The sequence below is a fragment of the Nomascus leucogenys genome, chromosome 18 (genome assembly GCF_006542625.1).
Source record: "Nomascus leucogenys isolate Asia chromosome 18, Asia_NLE_v1, whole genome shotgun sequence".
NCBI lineage: Eukaryota > Metazoa > Chordata > Mammalia > Primates > Hylobatidae > Nomascus > Nomascus leucogenys.
In genome coordinates this window covers 27,828,084-27,840,978 of record NC_044398.1, presented here as the reverse complement: position 1 = coordinate 27,840,978, position 12,895 = coordinate 27,828,084, and the positions used below count along the sequence as shown (strand labels likewise).

General features: G+C 52.4%; 1 protein-coding gene and 1 pseudogene across 4 annotated transcripts in view; one reads left to right on the top strand and one right to left on the bottom strand.

Moving 5' to 3' along the window:
• DLG5 (discs large MAGUK scaffold protein 5) overlaps window positions 1-10,793 on the top strand; it is a 134,916-nt gene extending 124,123 nt beyond the window's left edge. For all 3 annotated transcript variants that reach the window (XM_030799258.1, XM_030799260.1, XM_030799257.1), the window contains 5 exons: window positions 4,013-4,156; window positions 4,420-4,547; window positions 5,654-5,763; window positions 6,494-6,603; window positions 9,021-10,793. In XM_030799258.1, the coding sequence (XP_030655118.1) occupies window positions 4,013-4,156; window positions 4,420-4,547; window positions 5,654-5,763; window positions 6,494-6,603; window positions 9,021-9,124 (596 nt within the window). In that variant the 3' untranslated portion in view covers window positions 9,125-10,793. The remainder of the gene's footprint in view (window positions 1-4,012; window positions 4,157-4,419; window positions 4,548-5,653; window positions 5,764-6,493; window positions 6,604-9,020) is intronic.
• LOC100581646 lies at window positions 7,224-8,178 on the bottom strand (annotated as a pseudogene). The gene has a single exon (XR_004026825.1). The product of XR_004026825.1 is annotated as a 40S ribosomal protein S2 pseudogene (transcript).
• Window positions 10,794-12,895: the final 2,102 nt, after the last annotated feature.

Sequence of the window (12,895 nt, the reverse complement as noted above, 5' to 3'; positions counted from 1 at the left end):
CCCAGCAGCGGCCCTGTGCCTGGGTGCTCAGCCCCCAGCAGCGGCCCTGTGCCTGGGTTCTCAGCCCTCAGCAGCGGCCCTGTGCCTGGGTGCTCAGCCCTCAGTAGCGGCCCTGTGCCTGGATTCTCAGTCCTTATCAGCGGCCCTCTGCCTGGGTTCTCTGCCCCTCACTCTCACTTTAGAAGTCTCCAGTTGCTCTGAAGGGGGAAAGGCCTGTAGAATGTCAGCTTCTAATACCCCAGTTTCCTTCTCTCCAGGATCTTGGCATCTCAAATCCTGTCTTGTCTCTGCCACTCTACGATGCCTTCAAAAAGATATTTCTCATTTTTTACCCAGATTTTCTAGTTGTTCTCCAAGGGATGCTGCAAACTGTTCCATTATACCTGGGAGTGGTAATCCCTGTGTAGTAGTTTAAAAGTTATCCCAGGTAATTCTGATGCACAGTGGGTTTTGAATTCCTGCTTTAGTTTGTTGCTTCCAACTGTTGCATAGCATCCCTGGTACCCCCCACCCTGCTGATTGTGCACCCACCTGCAATGGTCTTCTAAGTGGACTCAACTCTCCACCACCCAGAGGACACTGCATGTCTTTATGCTTGCTCCTTTAGGGGCTTGTGTGGGAGTGTCTCAGGAATATATGGAGGACTGGTTTTCCTTTTATCTTAGTCTGCTAGGGCTGCTGTAACCAAATACCACAGGCCGGGCACGGTAGCTCACACCTGTAATCCCAGCACTTTGGGAGGCTGAGGCAAGAGGATCGCTTGAAGGCCAGGAGTTTGAGACCAGCCTGGGCAACATGGCAAGACTCCCATCTCTACAAAAACTTTAAAAAACTAATCAAGTGTGGTGGCGTGTGCCTGTAGTCCCAGCTACTCAGGAGGCTGAGGCTGGAGGATCACCTAAGCCCAGGAGTTCAGTGCTGCAGTGAGCTATGATTGTGCCACTCCACTTCAGCCTGGCAACAAAGCAAGAGCATATCTCAAAAACAAAAACAAACCAAAAAACCAATACCACCGACTAGGTGACTTAAATAACAATTCATTTTCTCACAGTTCTTGAGGTTGGAAATCTGAGAGCTGGGTGCCAGTGTGGTTGGTTCTGGTGAGGGCTGTCATCCTGCCTTGTACGCGGTTGCCTCCTTGCTGTGTCCTCACATGTTGGAGACAGAGATCTCTGGTGTCTCTTCCTCTTAAAAAGCCACAGTTCTATCAGATTAGGGCCTTGCACTTCTGACCTCATTTAACTTACCTCCTGAAGACTCCGTCTCCAAATGTAGTTACATTGGGGCTTAGGGCTTCAACATATAAATGTTGAGGGGACACAGTTCAGTCCACAGCACCTTTTAAAGAAAGTCATTGCAGTATGGTCTAAGGTTGGAACCCCCAAGACCATGCCTTTGCTGTGTTCTGATTAGCCGTGACCTTGGATAGGCTGTTTTTCTTCTCCAGTTGGAGTCAGTGACTCATAAGATGCTGTCTGGTCTTACAATTCTGTAATTGTGAGGACATCTGACAAAGAAGATTGTCAGGGAAGAACAGGAATCTCCTAAATTGGTACCCCACAGTGTGGAATGTTAATAGTCATTAAGGGAGAATATGTTTTTTTTTTTAACCATTAACATTTTAATGTATTTCTTATCAGTTTTTTACTTAATACAACAAAACTGGGATTACACTGCATTATACTGTTTTCATCCAGATATTTCCACTATCATATTGTTAGCATCTTCCCATCTCAGTAATATTCTTCCAAACCATTCTTTTAAGCCCTATATTGAATTCCGCCCTACAGCGACTGTGCCATAATTTGAGAATATGATTCTTATACCAGTAAATGGAGGGAACGGTGACGTAGTGTCCATCAGCAGGGAAGTGGATAAGTTGATGCAAAGTAAGTGTTCATGGGATGCCCAAAAGGAGCAGAGAGGCCCACGACGAATCACCAGGGATGCCTCCCAGAAACACAGCCCCGGACAAGGAGTGAGTTATAAAGTATCCACAGGCACACTTAAACAATATATATTCTAGGTTTTCTTTAGCATATAAAAATCAGCTTATAAGAAGAACTAGGATACACTTCCAGCTCATAATAGTGGTTACCTTCAAGAAGGCAGGTGGGGACTGGGGTTGGGGAAGGGGTATCAGAGAGGAGTGCTGGCCTTATCCGTGAGGTTCAGATTTGTTACAGAAAGGATTTGTTTATGTAAACTCCTCTTGGAGGAAGTTCTTTGCCCCGTGACCCCTCCTCAGAGCCTTCACTCAGAACCACGTGGGGTTCCAAGGTGGTGAATGTGACCACCAAACCCTCCTCCAGTTTTAAACAACAGAGCTGCTGGTCACCAAGTTAGGAAGTGCTGTGTAAAAGACTCTGTGGATGTATGTGGATAATGTTCAGTTTTATTATTTATTTATTTATTTTTATTGAGATCCAGTCTTGCTCTGTTGCCCAGGCTGGAGTACAGTGGTGCAGTCTCGGCTCACTGCAACCTCCGCCTCCTGGGTTCAAGTGATCGTTGTGCTTCAGCCTCCCGAGTAGCTGGGATTACAGGTGTGCGCGAGCACACCGGGCTAATTTTTGTATATTTGGTAGAGACGGGGTCTTGCCTTATTGGCCAGGCTGGTCTCAAACTCCTGACCTCAAGCAATCTACCTGCCTCAGCCTCCCAAAGTGCTGGGATTACAGACGTGAGCCACCATGCGCAGCAGTGATCACTTCTAAAAAACACACACACAGGGACAGGGCAAGAGAAGAGGAGAGACTTTATTTACTCCCCCACAGGTTGGTCTTCATGGAGCCTGCTGCTGCAGCTGGCACTGTGCTTGTGTTCTCCTGAGCCTTCTGCCTCCTGGTCCCCTTGCCTGCTCTGCAGTCACTCCTTGCTCTGTGTATGCGTACAGATCCCTCCAGGCCGAGCCTCTCATGGACCCTTCCTCCCAAGCCTGCTGTCATCTTGTGCTCTGCCCTCCCCATCACCTCCATACTCACCCTCTTGCCCTGCTCTTTCTGGAGACACCGCTCTCATCCCACTTCCTTCCTGGGCCTGCCCAAGTGGTCTCTTCACCCTGTCATCCAGCCACAGTGTCTGCTGAAGCCTGCCGCTCCTGAAATTGCCAGGCAGCTCTTGCATGCTGTCTTGCTGTTCATGTGTTGCTCTGTTGTGACTCTACCTAAAGTGTGTGCTTTTTAATGGCAGGAACTCTGTGTTCTATTCTTTATTATGTTTCTGAGATTCCAGCACAGTGACTTATACCAGGGAGACGCCAGGAAGATCTTGCTGGGTTTTAGACCGTATCTCCCTGCAAGGACTTTATTCATTTGGTGCAAGGGGAGGTTTACTGCATGTATCAACTAGGATATTGGTTTGACTGCTTTAACTGAAACCAAATAACAGAGGCTTAAGCATAATGGGCAGTTTATTTCTCTGTCATGTACAAGTCTGAGCTGTGGTTGATGTGGGAGAGGCAATTGCGTTCTGAGGATCATCCAGGACCCAGGTCCCTTCCATCTTGTGCCTCTGCCATTTCTTAAGGGTTATCCTCAACTGCATGGCCAGAGCTGGCTCACAGCACTCACCTGTTCTAGCCGTGCAGATGGGGGAGGCCTCACCTCTGTCACTGGGCACGTCTGGGTTACACTGACCATACCTTCCTGGGGAGTGGAAGCTCTACCTGCCAAACCCCAGAGGCTGCCTTGCCAGAGAACAGAGGAGAATAGAGATGGGGCAGGGGAAGCAGGCGTCAACCCACAAGGAAAAATCAGAGCAGAAGGAAGCTCTGGGATGAGTGGTTGAGACCAGCTGCCTCTGATGTTCACAGAGGGCATGAGGGGTGCTCATGCTGGACTCCAGGGGTGACGATGCCCGGTAGTGCCAGGGACATGAGATTTTCAGTGCTGAAGCTGGGGGAGTCCCAGGCAAACAAGAGTGGGCAAGGTCAGGGAGCGGGGTTCCCCAGCCCCACTCAGGTCCTCCGCTCCAAGCTGGGTCCGTGACGCTGCTGCTCTCTCTCCCTCAGATTCGGTGAGCCTGGCCTATCAGCAGGTCCAGAAGGTGGACTGCACCGCTCTGAGGCCTGTCCTGATTCTGGGGCCTTTGCTGGACGTGGTGAAGGAGATGCTGGTGAATGAGGCGCCTGGCAAGTTCTGCAGATGTCCCCTTGGTAAGGGGCAGGGGGCACCCTCTGTGCCTACTGGGCTCTTTGTCTCCATGTCCCTGTCCGCCTGCCTGCCCAGCTGTGCACAGTGGGCAGCAGCACCGGGGGGCGGATTTCACAGTGTTCCAGAAGCCTCCTGACATCGGTCAGATTCATGCACAACAGGACTGGGTTACTGACAGCTGCTGAGCAGTGTTCTTCCCCTGCTCCCTCTGCTGGGGTTCAGCAGGGCCTGGGGCTCCCTGATTTCCTGTGTCTGTGCTTTGCAGAGGTGATGAAGGCCTCCCAGCAGGCCATTGAGCGGGGTGTCAAAGATTGCCTGTTTGTCGACTATAAGCGGAGAAGCGGTCATTTCGATGTGACCACTGTGGCGTCAATAAAGGAGATCACAGAAAAGGTACCCAGGGCTGCAGTCTGAAGATTAGGCATCCAGTATTAGACCCCCTGTGCACAGGTCTAGGCCCCTGGCCCATGATCCTCTGCCCCAGCGGCTTAGACCTTCAGTGAGCCCACCGTGTTGTGTTAGTCTGAGTTCACCTGTGCCTGGGCTTGCCCTCATGGCTGCTGTGTGTTTCTGCAAGCACATCCCTTGGCGGGGGTGGAGGAGTTCTCCTGTGTGTGTGCCGCCCCGTCTCCCTCTCTGGCGGGTGGGGGGAGTCTCATCTCTGATGAGAGTATTGAGCTCTGCGGAAAGGCCTCTCACAGGGCATCCCAGAACGGGGTCCCCAAAATGCATGTGCCGAACAATTTCACATGCACCTTCTGGGGACAGGAACGTGCCTTCTCTCCGGGTCCCTGCCCCTAAAAGGGCTATGTCTCTTGGTACCTTTGAACATCCTAGGCAGCACGAGGGCGGGGACGTCTGTGGGGAGTGCTGGCGGGGCAAACACTTGGAGTCCGAGGACACAGCCGCTCCTTGGGCTCCATTTCTCCAGGCTGCTCAGCTCGCTCGCTGGGCTTTGCTTTCCTTCTCTGTTAGATGACGGCGTTGGCTTCTCATTGCTGAAAGTGGGCAAACTGTATGGGGGGAACGCCCCGGTGGAGCATCTAGGGGTTGGGAGTACACGGGCCTGCACTCCACCTGGAGGAGGCCTGGGACGACAGACACGACAGACGTACTTCAGTCCCAGCCACACAAAGGCTCACCAGACTCTGGCTCTTCATTCGCTCAGTCTGGCAAAAATAAGGCTTCAGAGGCTAGGGCGGGGCAGGGCTTTCAGAAGGTCCCTGTATCTGGTCAAAGGCGGGAAAGGAAGTTTGGAATTGGGCTGGCCAACCCCCCCAGCCCCCTAAGCCCTGGCTCCCAGCCTTGGCCTTCCTCACAGTGAGTGAGGTTTGTTGGGAGTTTCGTGGGTATGGTTTCCCCATGGTGCACCATGTGGCTTTATTGCCTTGTTTGTGGGTAGAGCCCTGTGAGGTGAGGTGGGTCCTGCTGGTGGCAGGATAGGGGGCTGGCTGCCCCTCACTGCCCGCCAGGGCTCACTCTGCACCCACTACCCCCAGAACCGACACTGCCTCCTGGACATTGCTCCGCACGCTATTGAGCGGCTCCACCACATGCACATCTACCCCATTGTCATCTTCATCCACTACAAGAGCGCCAAGCACATCAAGTAGGTGACTGGCCCCCTGGGCTCCGCTGGGGCCTTGTCACAGGTGGGGCTGGGAGCCCAAGTAGGGAGCAGGGTGTGTTGGGGTGGGGGGTTGAGGAATGAGAGATGGGCCTATGGGTCTTGAAATAGGCAGTGCGTGTAGAAAATGACCCTTACCTCTTGGCCCTGTCCCCTACTCAGAGGTGGTGTCAGCCAAGCACAGCCCCTTCCCCATGCCCCTCCGCCATTTGGGTGCTGCCACTGTTTTTTGGGCATGGCCAGCTTGGTCTGCACAGCTCCCGTCTCCTGCCCCAGCCCCCTTTCCTCTCTACGTGCTGCTTAGGAGCAGGGGAGCCGGTGGCCTGGGCACGGTCCCACTCAGCCCCGAGCTGGCTCATGACTCAGGAGCCGTTGCCTTCACTGAGCTTCGGCTCCTGTGCTGGTTGGGCCAAGGGCTCGCCAAGGCCCTGCTCCATTTTGCCTTTCTGTGCTGCTGAGCTTCTGGGACCTGCACTGGGGGCTGCTGGTGCATCTGTTCAAGTGCGTGTGCTGAGGGGCCCTCCTTCCCCCATCTGCCCAGAGCTCCCCCAACAGCCTGCAGGCTATTGCTGTGCTTTATGTGGGGAGCACATGGGGCCTCCCCGCACAGCCTACCCCTGCCTCGATGGGGCCCCTGTTAGCCTGGACAGAGGAAGGAAAGAGGGCCTGAAGTAGGCTCAGTGCTCAGCCTGGTGTCTGGCTGTCCCCACAGGGAGCAGAGAGACCCCATCTACCTGAGGGACAAGGTGACTCAGAGGCATTCCAAAGAGCAGTTTGAGGCGGCGCAGAAGGTTGAGCAGGAGTATAGCAGGTACTTCACAGGTAGGTGTGCATGGGCCTGGAGCAGGGAGCAGGCAGCAGGGAAGGAAGCAGAGGCTTCCCAAGGCAGTTTTCTTAGCTATGGAGAAGCCCGCGCTTTCTACATGCTCCCAAGTGCTGTCATGAGCACCTTACTGACAAGTCAGGTGTTCAGATTGCAGTCCCTGGCCAATGTCAGGATTCTTACAGGTTGAATGTTAAGCTCACCGATCTTGGCCTCAGGTCCTGCCTGGCTTGCCTGCTCATTTTCACATGTGCGGTGGTGGGTCTGTCTCATAGCACAGGTGCTGTTTAGTGCAGCCAGTGTCCCCAGGCAGGGCAGGGACTGGAGCAGCCCCCAGTGTACCAGCAGTGTGGGCAGTGGAGGCTAGGGGCCCACCTGTCCCTGGCACCCTCCAGGGCAGTCCCGTTTTGCAGTGGGATTTGGCAAACCACCCCCCCCAAAAAACAAACAAACAAACAAAAAAACAATGCTGTCCCCTTACCATCTCTGGTCTTCAAAGTGAAACAAACTCAGTGAAGTGTGGTTCTATTTTACCTTCCAGTCTTCAGCCTCTTTGGGAAAGTCTGTCATTTGCAAGGCATTAGCATTTGCAGTCACAGAGGATGGGACAGGGATTCTTTTTTTTTTTTTTCACACTTAATTCACTTTATTTTTCTTATATAAAAACCCTATGTTGTAGCCACAGCTGGAGCCTGAGTCCGCTGCACGGAGACTCTGGTGTGGGTCTTGACGAGGTGGTCAGTGAATTCTTGATAGGGAGACTTGGTAAATACAGTCTCCTTCCAGAGGTCGGGGGTCAGGTAGCTGTAGGTCTTAGAAATGGCATCAAAGGTGGCCTTGGCGAAGTTGCCCAGGGTGGCAGTGCAGCCCCGGGCTGAGGTATAGCAGTCATCGATACCAGCCATCATGAGCAGCTTCTTAGGCACAGGTGCAGAGACGATGCCAGTGCCCCTGGGTGCAGGGATGAGGCGCACCAGCACAGAGCCACAGCGGCCTGTCACCTTGCAAGGGACGGTGTGGGGCTTGCCGATCTTGTTCCCCCAGTAGCCTCTGTGCACGGGGACAATGGAGAGCTTGGCCAGGATGATGGCCCCACGGATGGCGGTGGCCACCTCCCTGGAGCACTTAACACCCAGACCGACGTGGCCATTGTAGTCCCCGATAGCAACAAACACCTTGAACCTGGTGCGCTGGCCGGCACGGGTCTGCTTCTGCACTGGCATAATCTTCAAAACCTCATCCTTGAGAGAGGCCCCCAGGAAAAAGTCAATGATCTCTGATTCCTTAATGGGCAGGGAGAAGAGATAGATCTCCTCCAGGGACTTGATCTTCATGTCCTTGACCAAGTGGCCCAACTTGGTGACGGGCATCCACTCCTTATCCTCGGCCTTGCCTCCGCAAGCTCCGCGGCCTCGGCCCCGGCCCCGTCCACGGCCGCGACCCTGGCCCCGGATGCCACTGCCGAAACCTCCGCGGAAGCCACCACGGTTCCCCAACCCAGGGCCACCAGGGTCTCCGGGGCCCCCCGCTGCACCGGCGTCATCCGCCATTTGGTGTTTTCTCGGAAGAGAAGTGGGACAGGGATTCTAATTGCATTGTGGAGAGTGTTATGATCTAGTCCAGGGACCTGGGCTTGGTGCCCGTGTGTGTGTAGGTATGTGCATGTGCAGGTGTGCATGCCTGTTTGTGTGTGTGTGTGTGAACTTTCATTTCCAATTCCTCACAGACTGGTATTTAGCCAAATACACTGACAATTCCTAGAGAGATGAAAATTTAAAACTAAATCTTGCAAAAGGTAAGCTCTGTTTTTTTCTTGTTAGATTCAACAGACATAAAATTACGATGTCCCATTTCCATAGCAGTTTCTAAACACTCACTGTCAATTTCTGAGCGTGCCTTGTTGAGGTGGGGGCTTGGTTTGTGTCCAGGTGCTGTTATGTGGAGCACACTGGAGTACCCCTGGCCTGGTGTCTATAGACCCCTGTGTCAAACTCCTATAGTACAGGGCTGGCCCAAGTTGGAGTCATCATCTTGCTGTGACTCTCCTCTTGGCCATGAGCTATCTGGCTCCTTAAACTCGTAGTTTCCTGCAGAATCCTGCTAATGATTAGACCACCACCACATGTCCTCTAAACTTCTTTCTGATGCCCTGGGATTCCCCCAACCATCGCAAACCCAACCCAGGGTGTTAACTGCAGTGGGGTGGGCAGTTTACATATGAATGATCAACTCAAGAGGGGCAATTTTCTTTCCCAATTTCTTTCTGGTGAAGGAGTCAGGTGGGGATGGAGCAGAGTGCCAAGGAACACAAAGCAGACAGCCACATAGTAGAAAGAGTGCAAGCTGTACTGCCTTGCCTCAAACCTGGGGTCTTACTCCGAGCTGAATGACATGTGTCTGGGGGGCTCTTTTGCAGGGGTCATCCAGGGAGGAGCCCTGTCAAGCATTTGCACTCAGATCTTGGCAATGGTCAATCAAGAACAAAATAAAGTCCTGTGGATTCCAGCCTGCCCACTCTAGGAGAATGCTGTGCTGTGGATGACTGCAGCTGGCCACCTGAGGGGACGCCGGGCTCAGCTCTTTTCTAGCGACTGAAAGTAGAAGTCTGTCTGTCTATGAACATGCAGGGGAAGGATCCGGAACCAGGACCCAGAAGCACCTCCTTTGTAGACAGAGGGCCACGGCTGCGTGCGATCCAGGCCCAGGCCCACACACTCTGCCCCTGTCACACGTGTGCTTTAACACAAAACAGATAACACTAAAGACGGGTTCAGCACCCACCTTTCTTTAGCCAGCTGATCAGAGATGCTGCAAAGAGAACCTTTCGGATCACTCGTTTACAAGCCTTTTCTAAGTATTTGGTGGTTTATGTTTACTTGAACGGCTCCATGTTGCCGGTGCCCAGCCCCTGCCCCCTCTGTCAACCCCCTGTCGCTTTGGTGTTGGTTTCGTTCCCGTCTTCAGCAAAACGACCTTGGAACCTCAGTGGGGGCTGCTTTGCTTTGGGAGGTTCTTGTTGGTGGGACCAGAGCTTTGACAAACCTCCTGCTCCTTGGTGGCACCTCTCCTGGAAGGACGTCACAACTCCAGGTGCTCAGACTGCCTGTGGCAGCAGAACCAGTGCCTTTGGCATTTTCCTCCCGCACTGGGGAAGGTGACTTTGGCATTCTTACAAACTCGTCTCTCGGCCTTTCTCTCCTGCCTTCCACAGCCTCTCGTTTCTCCTCCATCTGTGCTTATTTCTTGAGCACTGTGTCTGCTCCATGAGAGCTGCGTGGGCAGGGCTGCGGTGGGGTCCAGGTGGTGGTCAGCTGTGCTGATGCCTGCCATTGGGTCCTCCTTAGGCTCTGTAAGTCATGACAGCCTTCATCAGTGCAATGTTTGCAGGGTAATTCTTAAACTTTTTAGAGGGTGGCAGGTACATCAGTTCTTTTTGATATGAAAACATTCATGTTTCAGACATTGAATTGAGAGCTTTTAGAGGAAGCATAATGGTTATTGTTGTCACTATCAACAGTCTAAAAAGAAAAACTGAGGTCTTTTTAATCTTGGTTACAGCACTCACGGCATGCACCTTACTCAATGTGGGTGTCTTCGTTTGGGGGCTTTTTTTTTTTTTTTTTTTTTTTTTTTTTTGCACTTCTGAGGCTGGATATGTCTGGCTGAAGATTTGATGTGGTTCCTCCTTAAGCTGTGCGTCCTGTTAATAATAGGTACTGTACTGGGCTCTGTGTAAGTGTCATTGGGGTAGGACCTATATTTTAATACTGTTCCTAACATTTCATTTTACTAGTGAGAAATCTTTGATTTCATTTTATTCTTTGTAATTCTAGACACTAGATTGTAGTTTAGTCATAACTGATGTTTTTTAAAAAGGGATATATTTTCTTGCACAGTTGTTCAAAAAAGAGACAAGTTTCAGTCCTCAATGCTGTCCTTTGTTTTACAGGTACAAGTTTTCTAGCTCAGACAAACTATGAAAAACTGTAGACTATTCTCAAGGTATTAACTCGCAGACCCTCTGGGGGTAGGGGCTGTTTTCTAAGTTGCAGGCAGAGTGGGACTGAGATGGTACAGTGTGCACAGACAGGTACTGAGCTGACAGACTGGGATTTTCTGTACTAAAATGTTACTTTGTATCAAAAGTTAAACAAGTTTTAGTACAACAAATAAAGGTCAATTTCTGTAAGGTTGTGTTTGAAGATGCGAGTTTTTAATCTCTTCCTAGTCGGTCAGCTTTCCTGTATTTCTAAACTTGAGACAGCTTCTCCTCTGCAGTGCATAGCTGGAGTGGGCTGATGTGTAGGTTCTTTCTGGCTCACATGACAATTCGCAGTCCCTGCTACCAGCTGCATCAGCCTCTCTCTCACTCCTTCCTCCCCTTCCCTGCCACCCATCTGTCCAGTGTGGCATGAGCTGGTGACTGCAGCCAGGCTGCCCATCTGTGTGAGACCCAGAGCCTGCCCTCTGGCCCTCACATTCAATTCTGCAGGCTTGGGAAAAGCAAAAGGGAGCGAGCTGAGTGCTCTGGGCAGCATTCTCAGTCAGGGCCCTGTCTGGGGCCCCCGGCTGGGGACGGCCCCACCTGCTTGGGGGCTGCTTTGTGGTACCTGACAGCATCACACTGGGAGATCACCCAGCATTGCTGGACTCCCAGAACAGTCCACGTGGGCCTGAACTCCGTGTTGCAGGGTGATGAGGAAGTTGGGAGGCTGGGCCTTTAGCTGCAGGAAGCTAGGTTGAGGCCTGGGGCAGAGCAGAGCCCTCCTTCTCTGATCCTTTTTCTTGGAGGGGCTGGGGGCAGAATGTTCTCCAGAAGCCTCACTCACACTGCACTGGTGGCCAGGCTGGTGGGGGCAGACTGGTGTGGATGCCTCCCTCATCATTTCCTGCTGGGTAAAGTTCCACCGTGGCCCTGCAGTCTTGATTTCACCTGTGGCTACGGGGTGTCACAGAGCTGTGTGGGGCTCTGGTAGTTGGAGTGGGCCCTTGTGTCCGTAGGGACAGGGCCTGTCTGTGCCTCCTTGACAGCCCACACCCCGTGCCATCCTCAGAGTGGGCAGCAGCGCCATCGATATATATATTTTTTGAGACGGAGTTTTGCTCTCGTTGCCCAGTCTGGAGTGCAATGGCGTGCTCTCAGCTCACTGCAGCCTCTACCTGCTGGGTTCAGGTGATTCTTCTGCCTTTGCCTCCTGAGTAGCTGGGATTACAGGCATGCGCCACCACACCTGGCTAATTTTGTATTTTTAGTAGAGACGGGGTTTCTCCATGTTGGTCAGGCCGGTCTCAAACTCCTGACCTCAGGTGATCCGCCCGCCTCAGCCTCCCAAAGTGCTGGGATTACAGGCATGAGCCACCGCTCCCAGCCTAACGTGATCGATTTTAAGTCACTGGCTGGGCAGATGGGGGTGTAAGGGTTGGGGCGATGGCTGCTGGTTTTAGGGCTGGTTTCTTTCCCAGAGCTCAGATGTGATGCCAAACCTTCACGGTTGCACTTCTGCCATTGTGATTTTATTTTCTTCTTTAGATTTTTCTGTAATTTCCAGATTTTCTACAGGTACCTTGGTTTTCTTTTATAATTACAAGGGAGGAAAAATCCTATGTCTTTTTCAGGTGGAAGGCAGTTAAATCACTGAGATCGCTCTTTCTGGACACACTGGGGCCTTGCAGGGCAGCCCTGAGACATGCTGTCAAGCAGCCCTGAGAGAATTTGTACCCTGGTGGGTTAGAGGCTTATTTACCCCTCATGGAGACCGTGTTGGGGGGCGGGGTTGTGGGCACAGCCAAATGGGCCTCCTGCCGGAGGTGGTGTCTGTCTCACACTGGCTCAGATCATTCTGGAAAGGCAGAGCAGATTTTCAACTCCAGCCATGAGGCCAAGAAATTGAATATGAGATGACCTCTGCGGCCCCTTCCCATGCTAACAGCTATGATTCTGTGATACAGGTGGGCAACAGGACTCAAATGGAGCTTGACTTTGCTCCTGGCCTAGCAGAGGCTGCGGGAAACCCCAGCTTCAAGGCAGAAGGAGACCTCATGTTTAGGCGCAGACCCTGAGCAGCTCTGGAGTAGAGGCCAAGCACTGGCCAGAAGCCTCAGGCCTTTCTTTCCAGCCAAGACAAAGCTTTGAGGCTCAACAGCAGTGGGCTAACCAGAGGCTTGGAGAGCCAAGCTGCCACCTCCTGTGGGGTTGATGAGACACAGGGCCACAAGGGTCAAGATGTCAAGGATGAAGAGAAACGTGAAGTACAGGAAGGGATGCAGAGTGAACATGAACCGCAGACAAGG